The sequence below is a fragment of the Epinephelus lanceolatus genome, chromosome 22, assembly GCF_041903045.1.
Source record: "Epinephelus lanceolatus isolate andai-2023 chromosome 22, ASM4190304v1, whole genome shotgun sequence".
NCBI lineage: Eukaryota > Metazoa > Chordata > Actinopteri > Perciformes > Serranidae > Epinephelus > Epinephelus lanceolatus.
The window spans coordinates 17,445,617-17,471,196 of record NC_135755.1 but is presented as its reverse complement, the minus strand read 5'-3'; the positions used below and the strand labels follow the sequence as shown (position 1 = coordinate 17,471,196).

Below are 25,580 nucleotides of genomic sequence, written 5' to 3'. Positions count from 1 at the left end.
GATGCAGGAATTATGCCTTAGATCTTAAACATGTTCCTTTCATTTATCAAACAGGAGATCACCTTAAAAATTCATCCATCTTGGAGTGAAGCTTGGAAAAAAAAAATAGAAAGTGGCCTACAAAATCCCGAAAAGATGCATCTATGCTCTTTTGTACAGGAAGTTTATTTTGTGGATGACCACACTGTCGGAACTGAAGTAGACGAATAATGTCAGAGGGAAAATAACAGCTGTGATGTTTCTCTCTGTCCTTTTCCAAACCCTCAGGGGTCAAGAATCCTCCATTCTCAAAGCTACCTGCCCCTTCTTCAATCCCGTGTCAAATGTGGTTGAAAACATTGAACCCAACTCTCCAATTTAAACGGTGTCATCCCAAATTAATCTGTTAAGACTCTTTCCTCCTCTCCCACCATGTGGTTGGAGCTCAGAGCTGGTGAAAGAGCAAGAGACATCCTCAGATCCTGGTCCTCTGAGTCCTCCAGACTGCTGTTCTCCAAATTCTCTTCCAACTCCTCCTCTTGCTCTTCCTCATCCCCCTCCATCTTCCCCTTGAACACCAGACCGTCTCTGACATTCTTGGATACAGAGGCTACGTCCGGGTGGTCGAGGATGTCGTCCAGATGGTCCTCTGTATCCTCAGAGAGCCCATTATGGGTCTTGACCTGCATTGAGGACCATTCCCCCAAAGGTGCCTGGGACTCTGCCTCTGTCGCATGCCTCCATATTGTCAGAGAGTCGAGGTCAGGCTGATCCATGCGGTGCTTGGTGGCCTTTGGGGCTCCATCATCATCCAAGGCGGTAGAGGGGGCTCTTTTGCGCCTGGATTTACTGGTGTGGTTGACCTGGAGGTGCATGGCCATTAGCTCCGCTGAGGACGTACGGAACGGGCAGAACAAACACTGGCTCAGTTTGACCCCTGTTGAACTATCCCCAATGCCATCCCCGCCACTGACACCTCCTCCCTCCCCTACACTCATGCCTCCATCCTCCTCCATCCCTCCGAGGCCAGGTGAGGGGCGACGGGACAAATCCAGGGGTTCAAACCCACCCTCTTGGGTTGAAGACGCAGGTCCGTCCTTGTCACTCGACGGCTGAACCATTCGGCTGGTAGTAAGAGGCTTCCGACGGGACACTTTAGGGGCCTTTGGTGGGGGAGACTCCCTGATCCAGCCTCCTTCCATTCCACCTTGGTAAAGGGCCCCCATCACCCCAGACAGATACCTGTACTGGGTCTCCAAGTCGACATCCCTTAGAGCTGCCAAGGCCTTCCGATGCTCCCGCTGGTCTGGGAGCCCCAAGAGCCAGGACTGCTGGCCGGGCCGAGAGGTGGGGGCGTCGGTTGGGCCTCGGTTCACCGGGCAGTGATTGAGCTGTGATCTGCGCTGCTTGGCCAGCCCAGAGGTTCCAGAGGTCAGACTGTTGATGGTGGAGGTGAGACCACTGGAGGAGGAATTGGAGGAGGCTGACAAAGCGTTGCGTTGCTCCCTGTGGTGCCGCTGGAGGTGGTACTTCAGCGAGCCTGACTGGGTGCCCGCATAGTCACAGTGGGGACATTTGTAGGGTCTCTCACCTAGAGACAATAAGACGAACAAAATAAGGGTGGGGAAATGGTATTGGTCTGTAAAGATAAATGTTATGTTATGTTATGTTATGTCATGTTTGGAAAGCACTGAGAATATCACTGGACAAATGAGATTTGCATTTTACTGCACAAGCTCTGTAAGAGATTTTAAAAGGATGTTTTCATTTCATTAAAAGGGGCCCTCTTTTACTCCAATTCATGAAATCTTTTCTCCGTTTTTGGATTCTTTGTTCACCATGGGGGCAAGTTTTCTTCACCTTACAAGATGAGAGATGCCACTATTGTTGTCATTTTCTGACAGGGAACTCAAACTATTATCTCAAATCCACCATTGCCACTCCATTGCCAAAAACAGTCATTTTACTTTGCATAAAATTGGAAGTCCTGGTCTACCGCTGCCTCGATTGGTTAGTGTGTAAGGTAAAGCTGAGAAAATTTTCTAAATATAGTGGTCAATTGCAATAATATTGATTTGCCTACGTGAGACTTTTTTCGGATGGCTAAAATACATACATTGTTTAGCATCCGTGTTGGTAGATTTGGTTTATAGCATGATAGCAAAGCAACTCGGTATAAAAATAAGCACAGGTCAGACTATTGTGTTTAGATATATATCTTTAAACGTTACAGTTATGGCTGACAATGACAGCAGAAATAAACAAGTGTGCCTATTTCATCTATGTCCACAGTTCAAATCAATTGGCAGTTGTCTGCCCAGAAGTATTCGTTGTTGTTAGCGCCACATCTTGGTGAGACTCATACAGAAGTAATCCCTGTCAATCATCTCTTATGACTCACTAGAAGTGTGTAGTACATCTACAGCTACAGCTTAACCTCATGAAATGACTGCGGTAAAGCCATTGTTGGTGAACGGCACCTGAACGCCTCGCCATCAAAAAGCTAGTTACCAGCTTATAACGAGCCGAGCTAATTAATGTTAATAAGCCATAAGTTAATAAGCCAACTGCAGTTTGGAGCCAGTAAGCTGTCACTGAAAGAGGTAACAGTAGTGACCAGGTGCTAGACCATGAGCAGCACGCATTCAAGAATCACAGTGCCGAAATATGCAAATATAGCGAGGCGAAACGGCAAACAAAAGCAAATCTGGGATTGGCTTCCACTTTCACTTTCGCTGGCGAGCATTTTCACGAATAGTAAACAACAACTGCCTAGTATACCTTTAAAGGAACCACTGATTTTTAGTGTTTTAGCTTATTACTACAATTCATGCAAACTTAAACCATTTTTCATGTATACATTTTTATATATGGAAAACTGCAACAGTACAGCATTTATTGAAAAAAATGTTGAGCAGTGACTTGCTTAATAACTGGTATGGTCCTTTAAACAGTGTTGAGTGGGAGCTGTAGTTGTGCATTTTAAAGGGAGATGGCAGTATTCCATCACTGATTAAAAATTACACTGCTGGCGGCGATAAAAAGGAGGGGGGGGGGGGCATCATGCTGGAGGCACATCAACAGCAGGAAATGCATTACATATGAAAAGCGTAAATGATCTTATTCACAAGAACAAAAAAAACACACAAGAGGAACACAGCTCTGTTGATGTATGCAGATGTACATGCGAAAATGTGAACAATTTGATTTTGTTGCCGGAGCAAAAAAGAAGAAGAAAAAAAAAAAGGGATATAAGTCTCAAGGGGTAATAATCTCAAGAGGACAGTAATATCAAGAGAGTATTATTATAATTTGATGCCTTCATTTAAATTACTGACCATGTGGTAATCACTTGATGGCACAGAGAAGCAATAGTGCACGAGAGAGAAAGAGCTGTGCGCTATCATGAATAATACAGCTGTGATGTGATAGGTCCTGTCAGTTATAGACGATTACTCATAATGGCAATATTCAAATAGATTTCATTGAATGCATTTTGGGCAATGTCTTGCTGGAAAGACTTGGATGTGCTCCAGTTACCTTTCATTTGGAGATTGGTGGCATCTCAAAAAAAAAAGGAAGAAGGGTCTTAATTTTGATCAAATACATCAAGTGAAGAAGGCAAATAATAAAAAAACGGCAATGACTCGTGCTGATAAAGTCTTATGAATATGGATCATTAATTAAGAGTGTGAGTGAGTGCTGTGAGAGTTCCCAATTTTCATTAAAAATCCTACTCACTTATCACCAGAAATTCAGTATGAGGCTTTTTTTCTCATTTTCATTGGTTTTGTTTTTTTTAAGTCTGGGTAAAGCCTGTTAGAGTCTGCTGGAGTGTCCTGTGTTTCTGCTCTACGGTCAGAATTATTGAGAAACTATGTGAGGTAAATTTAAGAGGAACAATTACAGATTCACTTGTTTCAAATATCAGAGAATGTGAATCTGTGAGATTAAAGGCAAAAAAATGTTATCAAGGTCAAATCTGTGACTATATACTCATGATGTCCTGTTTATGTGAGAATCATTATTTTCATTCATCCTGTTAGGGGTCGCAGGGGGGCTGGAGCCTATCTCAGCCGACACTGGGCAAAAGGCAGGGTACACCCTGGACAGGTCGCCAGACTGTCACAGGGCTGACACATAGAGACAGACAACCATTCACACCTACGGACAATTTAGAGTCACCAATTAACCTGCATGTCTTTGGACTGTGGGAGGAAGCCAGAGCACCCAGAGAAAACCCACACTTACATGGGGAGAACATGGGTTCGAACCCCCACACCGGGAATCAATATAGTTTACCTTAAAAAGACAAATTACTTTGCACAATTTTGAGTTAATGAACTTGCCAAAAAAGAGTTAATTACTTGGGGAAAATTAAGTGTTTTCTGTACCTTTTTTGGGAGTGACTGGCTAGTGAGAGAAGTGAGCTTTCTACTGAGATTTTACCAAATTGAATCCCTGGAGTGGCTTGATTTTTCCTCAACAACTACTGTTAATATACCCTCGAGCAAGGCAGTTAACCAGGAGTTGCTCCGGTGGGGCTGCTCGGCTGCCTGCAGTAGAGGGCTATGATTAGCACTGGCCAGCTCTCTGGGGTGAACGTGTAAAAAAGAAAAAAAGGTAGCGCTGCTAAAGTGAGGATGCATAATGAAAACCTTTCCAGGGATTTATAGAGGTTAAAAAAAGTAAATGTGGTTTGTTAAACTCACAGCAGCTTCTCACCTGTGTGAACTCTCAGGTGCACTTTGAGATGATGTGAAGAGCGGAAGGCTTTACCGCAGTAGGGGCAGTCTTTTATCCCTCTGCCACGCACTCGCTCCCTGGTGGGAACTGAAGGTATGGAGGAGACTGCTGTCAGGCCATTTTCTCCTGCAAGTGGAGAAAAATGTAAAGATAACAGCTGGTGTGAATGGCCCCATGAGAGCTTCTATTTACAACTGAAGAAAAACAGTATGAAAATAATATGCTCTTGTGATAAAAACACCATTACATGTGAGCAAACAAACGTAACCCAAAAGTCGAAATAGAGGAAAAGCGCACGTGAGTGTACCTTTGAAGCTTGAGATGACAGAGTGAAACCCCGTAGCTGCTCCTACTTGTTGTGATCCACCACTGTGCAGTTTTGATTCCTGTCTCACTTCCCCCGTTTGTTGGGATCCGCCACCGTGTAGCTGAGATTCCTGTCTGACTTCACCGCTGCCTCCTCTTCCAAGCCCTGCTGCTCTACGACTCCCCTCCTCTTCGCCGCCGCCGCCTCCTTTCTGGGGCCTCTGAGTGTGAACGCGAGCATGAACCACCACCTGCTGCAGACTGCGGAATAGCTTTCCACAGTCTGGGCATTCCCAGGGCCCTCCAGCTCCGCCAGACTCCTCTCTTGGATCCAGGCCTCCGAGGTAGGCTCTGACTTGCTCGGCCTCTGTGATCACAGAGCTCCGACCGGGGCCTCGCTGGCTGTGTTGCTGGCCTCGCTGCTGGGGCCTCTGCTGCTGTTGCTGCTGAGCTACAGCCAGGCTGCGAGCCACCAGCTGCCACCAAGTTGCCTGGTCACCTCCTTCTGAGATTGATGCGGTAGTTTCACCTGTGCCGCCTCCTCTAGTTGCTCCCCCTCCTCTTCCTGGGCCTCCTTCTCCTGAGCCACCACCACCATTGCCCATCTCTGCCACCTGAGCCACTGCTTGAAGTCTCTCCATGCAGCTGGCCCCACTCCCATCACTGGGCAGCCCGAGGTATCCCAGGATGGCTGACTTGCTCGAGCCCATCCCCATTCTGCTTCCAGTTTCCCTCTCTGATCTTCCTTGTCCACCTCTCCCACCTCTTTGCTGGGCCAGAAGGAGGCTTGAATAGAGGGCGTTGAGAGACTGATTACTAGCAGAGCCTTTGGCTTGCTGCTCCGCACTTCCCGGTCCCCCAAGGGTTCCCAGCCCGGCCTTCAGCCCAAGCTTGTTGAGATGTACTTTCATGTGGTTTTTGAGGAACCAAGGCTCTTTGAAGCCACGGCCGCATACTTGGCACTTATGGTCCAAGGAGTCCTTGTGCTTTCGCATGTGTCCCTTCAGGAACCAAGACTGGGTAAACCGCTGTCCACAAGTATCACAGCGAAATGCTGGCAGTGTAGGGGACGCAGCCGCTGTAGCTACCACTGTCACCTGCGGGGTACTTGGGGTCGGGGCTGGGGTATGGGTTGGGGTGGGCACAGGAGTATCTGGGGTTGCAATGACCGCCCTGGAATTGAAGGCCGGCGGCAGAGCAGGTACCTCAGGGGAAGGGTGGCACTCCTGCAAGTGAGATGCCAAGCTCTCCTCTTGGCTGGCAGAGAAAGGACAAAGAGTGCATTTATACGGGTTGTGGAGAATGCGGACGTGGCGTGCCAACTCCGAAGCCGTGCGGAATTTTCCTTTGCAGGCATGGCAGCGGAACGTGGGTGCTGAAGGAGTAGACGCACCCTCCCCAATGGTAGAGGAATAGGGAGGGGTCACAGAAACAGGGTCCTCTGTAAGTGGAGGGGTCAGAGGTGTGCTGTCATCCAGCAAAAAGTTTGGGTTCTGGTCTGTGTGTAGGCCGTCATCTAGACCTTTGACCTCATCATCCTCTTCTTCTGTGAGATGCTGGATGAGAGTCCCTGGCAGTATACGCTGGTTTGGGTGACTTCTGTGATTCAGGATTAAGTCTTTGTGGTTCTGTTGGATTTTGAGGTGCTGCTTTAGAGGTGCTGAGGGGAGTCCAGTACGGTACAGGGCTGAAGCTCGGCGGTCTCGGTCCAGACTGTGAGCTCGGGCGTGAAGAGACAAAATGCTTTGGAATCGGAATCTCTTCCCACATACATGACAGGGAAACCTGAGCGCCGGCCCCGGTGAAGCCGCTCCCACTCCAGGTATCGCCCTGGTGACAGTATCTTTCTGAAACAGCTGGAGGTCTAGCTCGTCGTTGCAGTTTCCACTCGGCCCAGATGAGAGGGCCAGCTCCAGGGCTCCAAACCCAAGGGCCGGAGCGGATGGTGTGGCTGGAGGAGAGGAGTCCAAGCAAGGGCTGCACCCAGCCTCTTGTCCCCCTCCTCCTGGGAACAGAGCCACCGCAGGGGTCGGGGATGGAGGTACTCCATCCAGCCCTTCCTCGTCATCTTCTTCATCAATATCGTGGTGATTGTTGTTGTTGTCCTCGTGGAGGGGGAAGGGAGAGAGGGGGAAATAAGGTGTGGTGTCCGGGCTCTGGGGGGAAGGTTCGGGGCTTTGAATGGGCAGCACGACCGGGCTGTCAGGTAGAGAGAGCTGGGTGTGAGGAGAAGAGGCCTGGGGGCTGTGGTCCAGGGACGGCAGTGTCGGGGGAGACTGGGGCTGCTCACAAGAAAGAGACAACACACACTCTGGCGGAGAATCCATCCTCTATCAGTATGAAACACAGAGAGAAGGAGAGATACAGATAGTGAGTGGAACTGATGACTTAAGAGGAGTCACAACTTTAAAAACCTGGAGGAAAGGTTAAATTTGCATGTTGTGCATAATTATCTTCAACTGTAACATGACCTTGACCAGATCTGGAAAACAGCCAAGAAATAGACAAATAGTATTAGTTTGCCTAACAGGTTCATATGCGTGAATGCATGTGGTTAGAGTTAGGGTTAGAGGGTTCGGGTTAGGTTGAGGTTAAAACGCAGCACTCTGAAAAGAGCACTCCAAGGGGCAGGGGCTCTCGGGGAGTGGTAGTATGGGATCTACTTAAATATGTCCTTTTATGAGTCCTGATAGGGGTTAGAAGAGCCCCATAAACATTACAATAATTCAAAATTTTAGATAAAATCTGAGGTTACTGGGCCACTGCACTGGGGCAACAGGAACATTGTCATTTAGTAACAATGCTCCCATCCCCCAGGGTCTCTGAAGAAAGAACCTGGTGACTGCTGATAAGTAAATAGATAAGTAGGTCCATGGTTAGGGTTAGGGTGAATGCATGTGTATGAGAACAGTAGAGAATTACCAGAAGTGTGTGTGATGTTATGCCATTCTTTAGTGTCTTGGCTGACAGGGGACACTCTTCTGTGGCAGCCTCCTCCTTTAATTTTCTGGGGACAAAAACAAGCAAAATTTTAAAAATGAGGTATTTGCAATCATAAAAAAAAATGAGTTTAAAAACACATATCGGCACATTATTGTAGCTATTATCTAACTCAAGACTTTATTTTACTTAATTAGCAATATCAGTGTTGATGTAGGCGTAAATGCTTTTTGAAATATTGAGTGATGAACTGCAGGTAGCAGATATTTGTCAAACGGGATAAAAACCAATTTGCTCCGAGACCCTTTGAATATATTCCATCATAAATGCTAATAGCAGAGAATCAAACGCATTACGGCACCTTTTTTTTTGCATGTGTTTTAATGCATGAAAATGTTAAGCACAAAAGCAAATCTTCATTTGATCTTCATTTACTCCTCAGTCTGTGTAGGTGTGCGCTATGCATGTGCTTCAATGTGTAACAGGTGTGCACCTGTTCTGCCTCCTGCGTGCGTTCACAATGCGCTCCAGCATACTGTTAGCACATATGGGATGATTAGCCGGAGTGTGAATGTGCATTGGCGTGTATCTGTGTGTGTGTTTAGGAGTTAAGGGCACCACCACAGGACATGGACTGTCCCAAACAGGATGGGCGCGCGATGTTTTGACTTCCCCACACGCCCTTCCTGTGCACTCATACAGTAGCAGCTTTTTGCTTAAATCAGGAGTGTATGCACACACTCACACACACAGTCATGTACAGTATGCATGCACTTATGCACAACAATGTTTGTTAAATCTACAGCCTGGGTGTGGTGGCTTTGACCCTGCTTAGTCATGGTTACTTGTTGAAGTAATGTACAAAGCTTATTCCACTGTTGTGTCGACTGGCTGCAGATAACAAGAGTCAGCTGAAATGTAAAGTGTGATATACAGCATATTGAACACACAAGCATTTTTTGGCAAGCACGCTCACACACCCAAATATTTTGAGTGCACAGCAGTTTGCATCAGTTAGACCGGATTTATGCACATCGGCTGTTTTCGTCCATCATTTGGTGGAGTTGAGAAGCAGCAGAGGCGCCCGCAAACAAAACAAAAGGTCATCAATCATTGTGGCAAAACAATGGAACATCTGTGTTCGCAGGTGTGTTGCCCATATTTGTGTTCACGCGGCAGTATGGTCACATATGTGTTTATATGATCAGTTGGGTTTGTGTGTGAGTGTGTGTGTGTGTGTGTGTCACTGAGCCTGGATGACAAAGAGATTCTCATGTAGCCAGTTGACATTTTAGCTCAGCTATGACTCACAGGGATATCACACCATATCAATCACATAAACACACACAAGCACAGACACACACTCGCACACACTGAGTCCTTTCTTAATCCACCATTATTGTTCTTTCTCTCTCTGTCTTCCTCTCCCCTCTGCCTTTCTTTTTCCCCCCGATTCACACTCCTCCCATCCCCCTCTCATTCTCTCGCTCCCTCCCTCCGTCTATTATTCACTAATTTTCTTTCATTCTCTCCCTCTCTCTTTCTTTCTCTCCTGCAGTGTTGCCAGTTGGCAGAGTGCCAGGGAATGCTGATATCAGCTGGTAGATTGGGCCCTGCCAACATGGCGAAGAGCAAAAAATGAGAAAGGAGGCAGACGGAGAGAAAGAAAGAGAGAGACAGAGAGAAACATACAGTGCAGTTACAAACTGGGCAGCGTTAAAAAAAGAAAAAAACATTGTCAGAAGCCATGTGAATGAAAATGATTTAACGCGATTGCCAGCATGGTGTTGAGGGGAAAAGGGGGGAAGAAAAATAGGGTAAAGCGACAGACATGCTGGAACAGAGAATAGGAGAGAAATCAGAGTGGTGGAGTGGCAGGCTGGGGCATAACATGAAGAGGGAACAAGAGATTTTAAAATCATTTGAAAAGTCAACACACACAAATATACATCCAGAGAAATACAGAGAGAAAGGAAAAAAAGAAAGGGCTCGGGTTTCTAAATGTATCTGCAGCAGTGTTAAGTCTGATGGCATTATCATATGAATATCACCATCACAATGCATTGTTCCACCGTGACGGTGGCTGTCGCCAACCACCGGCCCTGTCATGCCAATAAAGAAAATTTGGATAGATGGAGAGAAGGAGATAAGGTGCAACAGTGGATGCGGGGAAAAAGGGGGTGGGGGCGAGTGAGGGACAGAAATCAGATTGGAATCAGGTGGAGCAGAAGCACATGAAACCCAGGTGTTAATGAACCAAGAAAAGCAGTGAAAAACCAGCCACCTAAAGCACCTCCGGACACGGTCTGGGACACATTTGTCCGCATTACTAAAAACTGCAATTCATCCCCCAATCTGCAGATTTTAACTACCTTTGTATGCAGGAATTGGCCACAAACGGATTGTGCAGGTGCTCAACAAGGTGTTAACTGTCAGTTTTAAAGGATGTAGGGAGAAGCGGTGCGTGCAGAGGTTTGTGCAAAGGAGGGGGAAATCTGATTTTAAAAGATCATCATAGAAATGCATTTTTTGATGGCAGGTGCAAATGTGATCCACGTGAATTAAACAGTCAGTCTTGACGCGAGATGCATGTTGATAATGGCTACAAAAAGTACAGAGAAGAAAATTTTATTACAGAAGAATTTCAGTGCAGTAGAAAGATACAAATATGAACGGAGGAAACACAGGAAAAGAGCTGAGGCATTTGCTTTAGCTCAAAAGGCACAGAATACACTGTGCTGCACCAGACCAATAAAAGCCCCTGCTGCTGGGCTACGTAATGCACGATTGGCCGGGAAACAATATGGCGACCAGCTTGTAACAACCAATCTTGAATTACAGCACAACAGTACAGTAAAAGATGTTTCTGAAAACATTTTAGGTTAGAAAGAGGCAACGCAATAACAGTATGTTCAGCCCACGTTTTTACAATACAGGAAACAGTATGGTGCCCACTTCCTGTTAACAAACTCTCATACTACAGCCAAACAGTGCACTAAAATATGTCTCTGGAGAAATTTTAGCTGAGAAATAGGCAATACAATAAAAAAAATCTTCATTTGTATTTCATCAGCACTGCCTAGTTGTACCGATTTATCTGAGTTCACTTCTACAAAAACGTATCAAGAGAGAGCCACCCAGAGTATAGAAGCGGACTGAGAGAGAGAGGGTGGCGTCTCTCTCTTGACTTGCTTCTAAACAAAGAGTATAGAAGGTGATCGAGAGAGAGAGAGCTGCTGATCAAGAGAAACAGGAGCGTTTCTTTCTCTCGATTTGCTTTTACACAAAGAGTACAGAAGCGGATCGAGACAGAGAGCTGCGGATCAAGAAAGAGAGAGAGGGTGTTTCTCTCTTAATTTGCTTCTACACAAAGAGTATGGAAGCAGATCGAGAGAGAGCTGCGGCTCAAGAGAGAGGGGGCGTTTCTTTCTCTCGATTTCCTTTTACACAAAGAGTACAGAAGCGGATCGAGAGAGAGAGCTGCGGATCAAGAAAGAGAGAGAGGGTGTTTCTCTCTTAATTTGCTTCTACACAAAGAGTATGGAAGCAGATCGAGAGAGAGCTGCGGCTCAAGAGAGAGGGGGCGTTTCTTTCTCTCGATTTCCTTTTACACAAAGAGTACAGAAGCGGATCGAGAGAGAGAGAGCTGCAGATCAAGAAAGAGAGAGGGGGTGTTTCTCTGTCTTTTAATTTGCTTCTACGCAAAGAGTATAGAAGCAGATCGAGAGAGAGCTGCGGCTCAAGAGAGAGGGGGCGTTTCTTTCTCTCGATTTCCTTTTACACAAAGAGTACAGAAGCAGATTGAGAGAGAGAGCTGCGGATCAAGAAAGAGAGAGGGGGTGTTTCTCTCTTAATTTGCTTCTACACAAAGAGTATGGAAGCAGATCGAGAGAGAGCTGCGGCTCAAGAGAGAGGGGGCGTTTCATTGTCTCGATTTTCTTTTACACAAAGAGTACAGAAGCAGATTGAGAGAGAGAGCTGCGGATCAAGAAAGAGAGAGGGGGTGTTTCTCTCTTAATTTGCTTCTACACAAAGAGTATGGAAGCAGATCGAGAGAGAGCTGCGGCTCAAGAGAGAGGGGGCGTTTCATTGTCTCGATTTTCTTTTACACAAAGAGTACAGAAGCGGATCAAGAGAGAGAGAGCTGTGGATCAAGAAAGAGAGAGAGGGTGTTTCTCTCTTAATTTGCTTCTACACAAAGAGTATGGAAGCAGATCGAGAGAGAGCTGCGGCTCAAGAGAGAGGGGGCGTTTCTTTCTCTCGATTTTCTTTTACACAAAGAGTACAGAAGCGGATCAAGAGAGAGCTGTGGATCACGAAAGAGAGTAAGGGGCATCTTTCTTTTAATTTGCTTCTACACAAAGAATATAGAAGTGGATCGAGAGAGAGAGGTGGTTTTCTCTCGATCCGCTTCTATACTCTTTGTGAAAAGTTAGAGGGGAGAGGGAGGCGGTTCTCTCTTTCTCTCTCAATCCGCCTCTGTACTCTTTATGCCTGTGGTGGCAGGTATACAAAACTGTGGTGCTTCAACCTGTAGTTCAACAACCCTGGAGCCGGCAGATTTGAGTTAGGAGATGAGCAGGGAGATCTGGGTGCTGGTAAGATGGGGGGAAGTTTACCACAGTTCATTTACACATACTGCCCACATTGTTATTATACAACGCTGGTAGAAAATCTGTAAAGTATCCCTTTAAGCTGCTCTTTCGCTGATTTTTCTTCCGCCTGCTTTTTCTCTGACCCTGAAATTTGCAGTGTACGTGCAGCAGTGCAACAACATTGCAATTCACTCAGTAATGACAGCTTAAAAGCATATCCTTGTTGTGTTAAGCATGTTGTCATTACCGTAATTGCAGTGCAACTTTGCGGGCACTGAGATAACTGATGTACTGAATTACCTTCGCTGGAAATGAGCTTTTATGACAGAGGTCAAGATGCCAACTTTCTTTTTTTAGCCCAAATCTGCATTGTTTAAATACTGATAAGTACATGCTCCTGCACTTGTGTCACAAGGTGTGTGTAAAGGGAAGGAAGGGGGAGGGGGCGGTGGGGGGGGGGGGGGGGGGGGGGGGGGGTTGCTGAGTCATACATCACATCCATGATAAGTAGTTGCCGAGGGAGTACAAGCACAATATGTTCAGACAAGTTTATTTTGGGGCGTTTTGATGTCATTGTGTAAATATCCACTAGTGGTACAGTTTTATTGTGAAGGCAGTTAGAGCATGTTTGTACACGCCACAACGCTACACATCATAATTGTAAATGCGAGGGTGTGAACACCTTTCACTTAGTGTTTTTAACAGTGTGTGTGTCGTGTGTGTATGTGGGTGGGCAGGAAGTGCTCTATCTGCTCAGCTTTACATTAATGAGATGAGTGTAAATATGTGTTACAGGCTGAGAGGGTCTGTGTGTTGTGTTGCCTGTACTTTTTTTGGCTTGTTAGCTTTTATAACCGAGCAGTGCCTACTTGCAACAACTCATCACAGTTTGCATAATTAAGTCTGTGAGCTCTTAAGAGTGTGATTTGTCCTTAAGGCCCAGACACATCAAACAGACATCAAAGAACTTGTGCCGATGAAGGCCGTCGCCTGTGTCTCGACCAAGAAGATGCACATGAACACACCGCAAAGACTGCAGCCAACTAGCACGTATGTTGTGCGCCTACGTGAGAGGAATTAACTCGCCACACCAGCTGGTGGCGATAGTCTGTGTTCGTCATTCAAAATGGGAAACTGGAAGACCAACAGGATGGATTCAAGATGCTGGTTAGCCAGTTAGCATATTAACAACACAACCCGATGTTGGAATAGGACATGATATTTAATCGTGTGCCAGCAACCATTGACACAATTACAAACCATTTCTGCTAAAGATCTCAGTGGCTTTTGTTTCAGTCTCACGCCCCTGACTTCTGCCGTTAAGTTGCTTTCCTCACTTCCATTTCTCTTCTTGTGCGCTAAGCTGAACTGCCAGTCAGAGCAATTTCACTCACCGACCGGCTCCACCTTTTCCAACGCCAATATAACACATTGAATCGGCTAAAAAAAAAAGCAGACAAAGGCCAACTGGTGCCAATGGTGCAGGACACACTGCAAAAACTTAGGTGATAGACGCTCCCGATGACCCAACATTGACTTACAGCCGACTGACTGGTTGGTGTGTCAGGGCCTCAGGTTGTTTCTTTCACACGTTCGCACTCTGACCTCGTCACATACTGACATTTGGTCACGGACTTTCCACGTCCAGATCATGACGTGTTGACGTCTATTTTCAAAATGTACATTTTCACAGGAAATTCTACTTTTACATACAGTCTCTGTCAAAATAAACACACTACATGAGTAAAAGACCGCTAATTGGCGTTGTTTTGCCTCCAACAACTAACACACATGGTTAGGTTTAGGCAACAAAGAACAGGGTTTGGCCTTAGAATCTTACAGGAAACGCCAACCTCCTGGGTGAAAGTCTGTGTTGGAGCCTTCCACCCCCCGTACTCTGACTTTCGCCACCTTAACTCTTGTTCTTGTCCCACCGCGTTTCCCCCTGACGTCGCCGAGCACTGCTAAACTATAATGGCGGCCGGCTGCAAATCATGCCGTTGTTAAAGGACGGCTTTTTTCGTCATTGTCTGTCGCCGCAAGTCATAGCCCAAGCACTGGATTTTGACAACTTCAAAGTGAGACTGAGTTGTTCTTTCGGGAGTGACTGCTCAAGAGAGGCAAACCAGGCTAATGTTTGAGGTCCCACAAAAAAAACTAGGAACAGGGGCCTTGATGGCCACTCAATCTGGCATATTTAGCAACTATAACCCTCCTTACACCTTCTTTAAAGGCACCAAACAGTGCACCACCACTGCCCCCAAAAACTGGAGCCCTTTCTAGCTGCTGTACCGCACCTGGATAGCGTTAGTTTGGACAAAGCCTCTGTGGGCTTCTTAACCTGAGGCCCCCCCAGAGTCTAGGATCGCCCCTGGACTTGCATTTTAATCTTTTTTTATAGCCTAAAGAAGCCTGCAGTGCTTCATAAGAAAAAAGCTCTCTCCAAGCTTGTTAATCATCTCACGACCCTACAATTAATTCATTCATTTATTTTTGATCCCTCTGGAGGCCTGAACCCCAGGTTGAGGACCCCTGGCCTGCAGGGACACTGAGGAGTGAAAAGGATACACTCCAGCTACCTCGGTGTTCTTATCTGCGTCTGTATTTGTGTGTTTGTTGCACACGTCCTCCTCCACGAACCTAAAAATAGGCATCTCCAAGGTCTCAGGCCTGGGCCTTAGGGCATAAAGTAAACAGTGTATCTGGAGGCTGTGTGTGTCTCTGTGTGTGTACTTCAGTGAATCCTTACAAGTGTACCTTTCTTCCAGCTGTATTACTTTTACTCTCATGTGATGAAGCGTGTGCGAGGTGAGGCGTCCTTCGGGGATAAGTGGGTATATGAGAGACTGACCACAAAAAGGAAAAAACACAAAGGTGAAAGAGAGGATGAGCGATTGAGGGAAGGAAGAGAGAGGAGGGGAGTGGGCTCTCTGTGCGGTACAGTATAATTTGGTCCTGTGGTTTTTATCGCGTGGTCACGTGGCGAACTTCCCCACAGACGGTATTCATTTCCTTTACTTCACCTTTCCCTGAACCCCCTGCTTCACTCCCTGCTCCGCTCCAACTTTGTCTGGCTCGCACTCTTCCCTCCCCTCATCTTCGGCAGTGATAACGGGGAAAGTCTCCCACTGTGCCGCTGCCACAGACTGTAAAGATGTGACTCCTTATAGAGAAACTTTTGTGTATCATTTTAGTCTGAGAATACAATATCAAAGACCTCACTTCTGCCTCAAAACTGAAACTACAGGGACTCATGGTGCTGTTGGGAAAAACTGTCCTTCAATTGGCGATAGATTGATACCTCTGTGATAGGAATTTTGTGAGCCAGGTGAAGAGGACTTTGTGAAAATGATACATTCAACCCCAACTCTCAATCTGTCCTCAGCTCTTTCATCTTTTGGAAGATCCGGGGAGGCCACCAGCAACATTCACCACTTTCTCCTGCTTTTTATTTCTTCCTGCCTTACCTTACCACCTCATTTCCTCTCCTCTACCTCTACCTCTCCCTCCACTCCCCATCTCCTCTCAATCTGTTGCTCGAGCTCTTTCTGAATGAATTCCTCCTCCAGCGGAGAACACGAGCCGACACTTCCCCGCAGTTGCGGGGCGCCGAAGTGGGAGTGATGCGGCGGTGCCAGATCTGAGCAAGTGAATCTGAACGCTGGAAACATCACAGCGTCTCGGCAGAGAGACGAGGCTCTCGCTCCGAGTCATACAGGGCCGTGCTGTGTCTAAACCAATGAGCTGAGGCGCTGACTGACTCGTCTGATTCAGGATTACAGGATTGAGGCCTTAAAAGAAGAATTGGTTCGGAGCATGCAAATGTCATAAGCAAATCACTGGATGTGTTCTTTCTAAAAGGCTTATCCGGGCGCGTTGACGATCACCTGCAGGGGTTGAGAGAAAAAAAAAGCAAAGGAAGGGGTGATCGTGTGTCCCACAGGTGAAACAAACGCCTATGTGATGTCTTTATTTTCTAATCAAAAATCCAAGTATGTGCTGAAAACTGTCAATCAAATACTGATCTAATTCCGTCAGCAATAAGCACCCCATTGTCTCCGAAGTGTCCTTGAGCAAGATGCACACTACCCACAAACCCTGAGGATACTGACCCTGCACTGTGACCTCCTTGTGGAATAAGTGTATCACATATATCAGACATGTGAGCACCTACGGAGAAAAATAGAAACTGTTAACATAGGTTGATTCTTAATTCACCCTGGGGAAATTTGCAGAGCATGTGTTCTCTTTCTTAGTAACACTATGCTTCACACACACTCAATTACACCTTTATATGTATATATACAGCAAGTAGGGTTGTCAATACTCGAATTAACACCTCTTGGTGTAATTTGATGTGATGCACCTTGCACAAGGGCACCTTGACAGTATGTTTACGAGGCTGGAAAGCAACTTTGGTTTCTCAGTCGAGGGAGCCTAAAGTAAATGGATGATTGACTTGCACAGCGCCTTTCTAGTCATCCGACCACTCAACACGCTTTACACTACTTGTCACATTCGCCCATTCACATGCCGGTGGCCGAGACTACTGTACAAGGTGCCACCTGCTACTCAGTTAACCATTCATCTGCACTCAATTTAGGGCTCAGTGTCTTGCCCAAGCATACTCTGACATGTGGTCTGGGGGAGCCGGGGATCGAATCGCTGATCTTCAAATTAGTAGACCACAGGCTCTGCCTCCAAAAGTTGCGGGTATACTTAAGAAGAACTGGCTTGTGTTGTCTGAAGGCGAAAGTGCTCATAGCTGTTCCGAATGACGTGGTGAAAGGCACATCATAGAGAGGAACGGGACATAATAATCATTTAAATATAGCGCAGATGACGCCGTACACTTTTGGAAAGACCTTCTGAAAAGGCATTTGTGATCTTGCACTTGTGAAAAGTGCCAAAATAAGTTGCCTTATGCTCTCAATTCCTCAAACCTGACCAAGGCTGCATGTCGTGAGTGTTCTCAAGGGCATGGGTTTTGTTTCAAAATTTGGTGGTACACATATGAAACGGAAGGTGTGCAGTGGTGTAGTGGAGGGTATACTCAGGTATACGGGGTATACCCACCTCTTTTACCCACACCCATCAGCCAAAAAGCCGACCAAGTAGTGTATCCACCTCATCAACTACCACTACACCACTAAGGGTTTAGGGATCTTCCACCAGAAAATTTTAACCCCGAAATTAAAGAATCAGAGTCTTTTATTTTGTCCTCTGCAATTTTAATGTTTTTATGTTTTTATCAAAGGGAACAAATGCACTTGTTCTAAATATTGAGGGGGATGTGTCCCCTGTGTCTCCCTCGAAATCTACACCGCTGTGCGTGCTTGTCTATTTTGGAAAGACATTGAATTTGCATAGGAACCCAGCTGGCCACCAACGTCGCCAGACATTAATATTTGATTGAATTTGGGTGACCGAAATTCAAGGTCAGGATGTGTGACGTAGGATACTGACGACAGACGATGCCGATATTTTGCTGGTTTTAAGTTGTGTTGTTGAACTCTAAACTCATACCTCCAAACTGTCCTAATTCTCATTTCCAGTCTCGGTGACATTACGTACAATAAGTGCAATAACAACATCGGCCTCTTGTTGTTGATTATTATTTATGTTATTCTTATTTATCAGTGATGTGATGAAGGTACTTTTCTGGGTTGTCACTTGTTCCGTTTAACCTGCACTGCCAAAATCAAACGTCTCACGCCAACGTCATCTTGAAGTAGAATAACATCTAGTCAAAAGGTGCAAGGAACACAACCCAACGTCTGCAAAGCGCTACAGTGTTAACATCTATGCAACATTAAATTCTTTTTTAAAGAAAATGTTTATGTCTTTATTAGATAGGACAGAACAAATGTGAAAGGGAGACAGAGAGGTGGTCGACACGAAGCCAACGGACGCAGGCTGCTGTGGCGAGGATGGTGCCTGCTCTACCTACTGAGCCACTGAGCACCCAACAACAATTCTAACGTCATTAGACATGTAAAATATCGTCAACCTGATTTTCATTCTGACTTAAATTCAATGTTTTCTGACATCATATTGACGTCCGGTGCCAGCTGGGAAAGGTGTGTGTGGAGGAGTAACTGCTGGACCACCCCAACAAGCGCTCCCGACGCTTTAATACCTCTCTACTAACCTTAAGGCTCCCTCTGCTCACCATCTCCTGACACCCACAGCGCTGCCGCTCTATCTTTTGCCTGACCCGCTGTCTGAAACCACAGCGGACCCCTTCTTCTGCTGCTGTGACCCGCTTCGCTCGCTTTGCTATCAAACTTCTGATTCCTAGTCAAACGCACGCCGCGGTCGATCAGAAAACCGAGCCATCTACCTGTCCGTCTCTACTGTAAAAACAGGAGTTTGAAACTGGTCTGTAAACTCAATACAAGTGGCACAAGTGGCGTACTATTTAAGTAAGACCCTAATGCTCTAAATACACACTAATCCCGAGCAGGCGGCAGAACTCTCAGCAGTCTCAAAATGTCACAATGCAGTAGCTTCTCCCTAACTGAGGGCAAGCAGGTGCCTCTCCCGCAGCGCACTAATGACCCAATTATATCAATCAGAAGCCTTGATTGGTGCTACACTCCTCTCCCTTTTACTCTGTCTCTTTCTCCCTCACATACAATCTCTTCCCCCAAGAGCCACCTGGATTGGGGTGTATGTGCCCCCTTCAAGTACAGTACAGTATGTACAAAGATGGGGAGGAGGGCGGCGTTGATGGTGGCAGAGGAGGAGGAGGAGGAGGTGGAGGAGGAGGAGGAGGATACTACTTGAGTACAACAAGCAGAGAGAGGTCTTAATGAGGCAAAACCATTAGACTCTTTTTAGCATGGGGCCAGTGTTTCATATTGGTTAGGACAGTGAGTTCCTGATGAGGATTTGGAACATGAAAGCATCATCTCAGCACAAAAAAAGTGCATGTACCTGTGGAGGGATACTTCAGGTTACACTTGTGCTTTTATACTTTTTTTTTTTTTGTTAGTTTTCTGCAAACACTTATATAAGATTCAAGCGACGAGAGGACGTCACTATAGTGAGCAAAAATCTTTACTTTATTTCATAGATTAAATCAGTTTTCAAGTCACAGATGTGTTGAGATAATTTAGGTTTATTGGGTTTAAAGGATAAAAAAATATCCAAACATAAAAAGAGTTCAAGGATCCTGCACAACATGCCTGTTTATAGGACAAGCCAGCAATGTCAACCTACTTCCACTACGCACACGCTCTCAAAAGTGTGACATTTTGGGTGGATTTTCAAAAATAGGGCATTTCAGGATCCCTAAACATATTCCATTGGATATAGAAAAGGCGACAGGAGTGTCTTTGGTCAACCCAGATGACACGTCTGCGCCTTATCTCATGAGGAATTTCCTCCTCGCCCCTATGATGTGCGTCAATAACGTGCAACCATTTTCAGTCGCTCTTTCCCCTCTTCTCTCTCGCGGCCATCTCAATTAGAGGCACATTAATGAAATAAATAACCATCAACAAACAATGCACTAATAAACACCCCCCTCCTCTAAAACGAGATTAACCCTGCCCGCAGATGGTGTCCGCGCACGATCCCGTTCCCAAAAAAAAAAATTTAAAAATCATAAACAGTGTGGGATGTAGTTTGGGGGAGAAGTCGGGGAGGTTGGCGTGTGTGTGTCATGTCAGCCCTATCTATCGCTCTCTCCCCTGCTCCATTTTGTTCTTAAATTTTCTATACAAAAGATTAAGGGAGGGGAAAAAGACGAGTGAGCGAGCGAGGGAGAGGACGGGGAGGAAGAAAGTGCCATCATGGATTTCATCTCGAGTCCCTCTGCCAATCTCTCAGTCCCAAAAAAGCGACATCGTGTCCAAAAAAAAACGCACATTATTCCCCCTTAAAAAACCGGTAACTTCTCTTTGCAGAATACAATCTGGCAACACGCGTTTTGCACACACACACACACACACGGCCACAGCGTTGCATGCCACACTTGCTATGCTACTTTCTGAGCTTGTAGACACTGGAGGTGATGTTAGGACAAGTAAACGGGTTGTAGTAAACATCGTAGTAAAGGAAAAAAGCAAGGTGGGGGAAAGTGGACGGTTTATAAAACACTGTGGAAGCCCGTGGATGCGTTTTTGCGCACATCCCAGATGAAAGTGGCGGTGCTTATCTCGAAAACAATGCACTACACAATGCCCAACAAAAGAATTAGTCAAGCTAATCGCATCTGGCCCGCAAATTACGCTTTTGTAAATCAACTTGCTAACATGCAAAAATCCACTTTTACGCCTGGACAATATGTCTGCGGCTTATCGAAAATCCTCCGTTACGCACCGAGAACTTGTGCCTCTTTTAGTAAAAGCTACTTTTTGGGGTTGGTGTGTGAGTGTGTGTTTGTGTGTGTGTGTGTGTGTGTGTGTGCGGGGGGGAAGCAAACGTCGTTTCTTTTTTCCAGAGAGGTTAAAACGGGATAAAGAAGAAGAAGAGGTCAAAAACTGCTTTCCTTTCCTTTCCCTCGCGCGGATACGAAGTGCTCGCGAGGAGAACTTGGTTTAAAGTTAACGCGGATTTATAAAATACATCTTTGGGCACTCCGAGTGACTTTCCGTGATCTTGCAACCATTTTAAAGTCGCGTTTAAAATCGAGTTGACCTACCGAGTCGACTTGTTCTACATGTTACACCGAGTGTTCGCTGAATTAGAGTGCATTTCTCCGTCTTTCTTTTTTTTTTTTTTTTTGTCATGTCACGGGCTATAGGACGGCTCCGAGGCTTACATGCATGTCGGCCACGCGCGCACATACGCCGGCTTACATACATGACACACACGTAAAGTGCTCCGGAGCGCGCGGATAGATACATACATACATACTACATGCCAATCACTCACATGCAGGCACACGCGCGCACACATTCCCCCCGAAAAAAACTGCACAAAAATAAAACACAACTATATTGGCCATTATCCCGTGTGTTGCTCGTGAGAAGAAGAAGAAGAAGAAAAAAAAAAACAGGCAACAACAGTCGCAATAAATTCAACAATTTTGGAAATGTTTCATCACCGGTGTTTCACGCCACCATGCATAAAAGTGTATATGTAAACAGAGTGGTGGATAAAATTAAACTAGATAAATGGAGATATAGGATATATGTTGAAAGTAAAGACTCAGTGTACTTACGGGAGAGGCGGCGAGGAGATTAATGACACGACACGTCATGATTACGTTTCACTTGAATTAAATACATTACGAGTTGGGAAAAAAATGGAAATCAGGGTTGTATACAAGCATACGCCGTTTCCCCCTCCCTCCTCCCTCCGTTTGGTCACCCTCTCCTCTCTCTCTCTGTCTCCCTCTCTCCTCCTCCTTCTCCTCCTCCATCTCCCTTTCTTTCCCTTCTCCCTTTCTCTCCTTTTCTTCTTGCATTTTTTCCCATTTATTGTACAGGAGTGGGTGAATAGAGAGAAAGCAGAGGAGAAGTGGGAGGGAGAGTGATGTAGGTTGGAAATGTTAATTATAATCTCGGCACGGGCACCATTTTACAACGCTGTCATCTCTTCACATTTGTATCCTAAATATGGCATCTGGGGTGGCGGGTAGCTGACAGTTTAGAGAGACATTTTTTTTTAATCAGGAAGGAGAAGAAGAAGGGGAAAAAAAAGTTTCACACCAATTGAAGTGTGTTTATAGTGATGACAGGGACAAGAGGAGGCTTAAATGTTGTGGTGAGCCACCCCGGAAGCACATAGCCACTTCCAGGATGGGAAGATACAAAGTGCACATATTTGGAGGTAGGATTCCCAACATAAGGTCTGGGGACCACCGGGAGTCCCTGTGGAGGTTTCCAGGGGGGTCCCAGGCAAAAATAGCAGCAGTGGGAACGACACTTAGGGTGCTTTCAGTTCGCTTGCTTTGGTCCGAATCAGGGACTTATTTTGTTACCAAGTTGCATCATTCCCGAGAGTTGGTTCGTGTTCTCACGGCAGCATTTACAAGCGGACCAGATAAAATGCCTTGCGCAAGAAAGCTGCACAAGTTTATCAGTCTAGATTTTTTCGGGGTGAGTGTTGGAGATCTTTGCCTTCTCTTGAATATAAAGGCCAAGACACACTAAACAGATGTCAAAGAGCAAGTGGTGACAAATACTGTTGGGTCGCCTCACGTCATACATGTCTTTGACACACTGCAAAGACGACAGCCAGCTGCCACCTTGCAGGTACATTCTGTGCCACAATACCAGCAGTTGTGGGCTGTGTTCATCATTCAAAAAAAGGGAAACCAGAAGACGAATCTTAGGCTGCTTTCAGACCTAGAGTTGTCTTGCTTTGGTCTGAATCAGGGACTAATTTTGTTACAAAGCTTCATAATTGCCTAGAGTTGGTTTGAGTTCTCACGGCAGCATTTACAAGGGGACCAGATCAAAGAAAGCTGCTCTTGATTGGTCAGAATTTCCATGCGGGGAAAAATCCAGGAAGTAAACAAAACGTTGAAGAAGAGTACACTTGCAAGATAAATGTGACACTTTCTAATGTCACAATGGAGGGACAACTACAGTTTGAAAACGAGGCGCGTGTGTGACGAGACACCAGTTGGTTCGGATCGAGGTCGGAACACGTTCTCACCACAAATGAACCGGACTGAGACCACCTCTTCAAGAAGGTCTCAGTCCGGTTGTTTTGGTGCACACCCAAGTGCGTTGCTGTGTTCACACCTGCCCAAATGAACCGCACTTAGGGGGCAAATGAACTTGAGTTCGTTGGGGACAAGAGGAGGTTTAAATGTTGTGGTGAGCCACCCCGGAAGCACATGGCACTTCCAGGATGAGAAGATACAAAGTGCACATATTTGGAGGTAGGATTCCCAACATAAGGTCTGGGGACCACCGGGAGTCCCTGTGGAGGTTTAATGGGGGTCCCCTGGCAAAAATAGCAGCAGTGGGAACGACACTAAAAGTACAGTATCACTTTGGAAAAATACTCCTAAAAAATTAGACTTTGTAAAGCAGCAGACGTGTAGGTGTAACCGATCTGGCCTGATGCTTCGGTTTTGCTACAGACTCTGCGTTGTGTTGGAGGACAACTTCTGCCTTGCTGACCAGGGGGTTTTATTCTCTGTGCAGAACACATTGAAATCAGTCCAGCAACTCTGCATAACCAGCTTTCCACAAACACACCTCTCCTCACAAGGTCCAGAAACGAGTGAGGAGGGTAGCGCGAATGTACAGGAAAGTATGTCACCGAAAGTTCGGCGGTCACACAACAAAAATGTATAAAATTAAAGCTCCCCAAAATAAGTACAGACCCAAGCATGAACACATAAAAAACAGCAACAAAATACGAACAAATACGAAAGATGGATTTGGTGAAATATAAACCTATTCTACATAAGTACTTATTGTAAAGAAGGGCTTCTCATACGGTTTGTCCTGATCTGATAATGCACACTTTTTTAGTTGCCAATGATTAAGTTGTAGCAGGTGCACGTCTCTACCAACCAATGTACCCACATGAACAACATTAGCATAAAAGATCCCCTGCGTCATCTTATTTATCCTCTTATTAATGGAGCATGTGTTGATGCGTCTCCCTGTGCTGAAGGTGGGAAATTTCTCAAAAGCTACAAAATGAAATTCAAAGATTTTAGGCCAGTTGAATGCAAAGGAACTTCAAAAAACATTGTTGTGGCTGTTGTGTTAGTTAGTATTTGTCTATTCACAAATCCAGCCAATACGGAGCAGCGGCATCATCCCTTTGTCTCCTTTTAGCTCTTGAGTTTACCACCTTTTAAGAACATTGTCTCAGTCTTTAGCTGTTAGATATTGGACCTTCTTCATCAGCTAGTTGCTCAACTTGCACGCTAACGGTTTGGTGCTGGGCAGGTAGCGTACAGAGAGCTTTTGTTGTTGTTGTTGCTGAAAACAGCTGCTGAAATCCATGAGGATGTTGTGAGAAGGTGTGTGATCACTGGACGTTTCAAGTTTCCACATAATACCAGTGTAAATTGCATGAACTCCGACTGGTTTTCAAACTAGTTGTAATGTCGTAAAATCCTGAAGGTGAGCACAGTTGAATTTCAACCCCTCAACACCTGCTTTAAATGTTATCACTCGATTAAATGGGTGTTATCAGTGGTTATCAGCCTCATAGAAATTGGTTAGAAGGGACCTGCTACACCTACTAGTGGGTTTAGATCATTATCAGTCCATTTAGTAGATGTTATCAGTTCAATCAATCGGGAGCATAGATGGTGACTTCAAGTGGCCTTAGTAATTATGACAGGAGCAAAGGAGGAAGTCAGGTGATGCAGTAAAGGAGTACATTCACACATGCACAAAATTAACCTTGGCGAATATTCACCTCCTGATCACTTATATTCAATGTGAATGATGGGGTAAATAAAACATTTGATTCTGGTGGCAAAGGAAATTTGCATTTTTGCATTTTGTGGTGTTTAACTTTGGTGAACTTTGATTAGTGAAGTCGCAGCATCAACCAATGGCAAAGAAGTATGTAAGGAGGTGACATCGATTGTTGCCATGTCAGTATTGTATGCTAAGTACAACCTACCCTACATGTGATGCTACCCGGCTGGCAGTGAGTCGGGAGGCAGGCATAACTTAAGAGAATGGAAAATGTACAACCATAGTTCGCAGTGTTTATTGGCAAGCTAGCTAACATTAACGAGCAAGCTAGCTTTCTGTGCACATCACATCCGGCATTGCCCACATTCAGCATGAAAATTGCCTCTGCAGGCGATAATCACTCACCTGTATTCACTCATGTGCAACCGTGCCCTAAAGAGCAACAAAGTCCACATAGGGTGGTGGATGGGTCAAACAAACACAGGACTTTCATTCAGGATACAGCTGTTTGTGTCCTGTGTAAAGTTCTTGTGGCCATGTCGCCTTTTCTTTTGTCCCATTGAAGTTCAGGTTACACAACGAATGCACTTATTTTAACCCAAACCATGATATTTTACTTTACCTCAGCACGTCGTTTGGCCGCCTAAACCTTACGCAACTG

At 45.6% G+C, this 25,580-nt stretch overlaps 1 protein-coding gene across 1 annotated transcript; it reads right to left on the bottom strand.

Moving 5' to 3' along the window:
• Positions 1-227: 227 nt before the first annotated feature.
• On the bottom strand, positions 228-21,976 carry znf219 (zinc finger protein 219). Its single transcript, XM_033651713.2, has 5 exons — positions 21,739-21,976; positions 7,954-8,038; positions 5,033-7,361; positions 4,705-4,851; positions 228-1,570 (listed from the first exon to the last, which is right to left on the bottom strand). Exons 3-5 carry the CDS (start codon positions 7,356-7,358, stop codon positions 378-380), a joined length of 3,666 nt encoding a protein of 1,221 aa, XP_033507604.2. The 5' UTR covers positions 7,359-7,361; positions 7,954-8,038; positions 21,739-21,976; the 3' UTR covers positions 228-377.
• Positions 21,977-25,580: the final 3,604 nt, after the last annotated feature.

Excerpts from the sequence above, each read along its gene's own strand:
- znf219 (XM_033651713.2), bottom strand. The coding sequence starts at position 7,358 with ATGGATTCTCCGCCAGAGTGTGTGTTGTCTCTTTCTTGTGAGCAGCCC. Across the intron at positions 4,852-5,032 it reads TGTCATCTCAAGCTTCAAAG|GAGAAAATGGCCTGACAGCA; the intron begins GTACACTCACGT and ends CTCCACTTGCAG. Across the intron at positions 1,571-4,704 it reads GCACCTGAGAGTTCACACAG|GTGAGAGACCCTACAAATGT; the intron begins GTGAGAAGCTGC and ends TATTGTCTCTAG.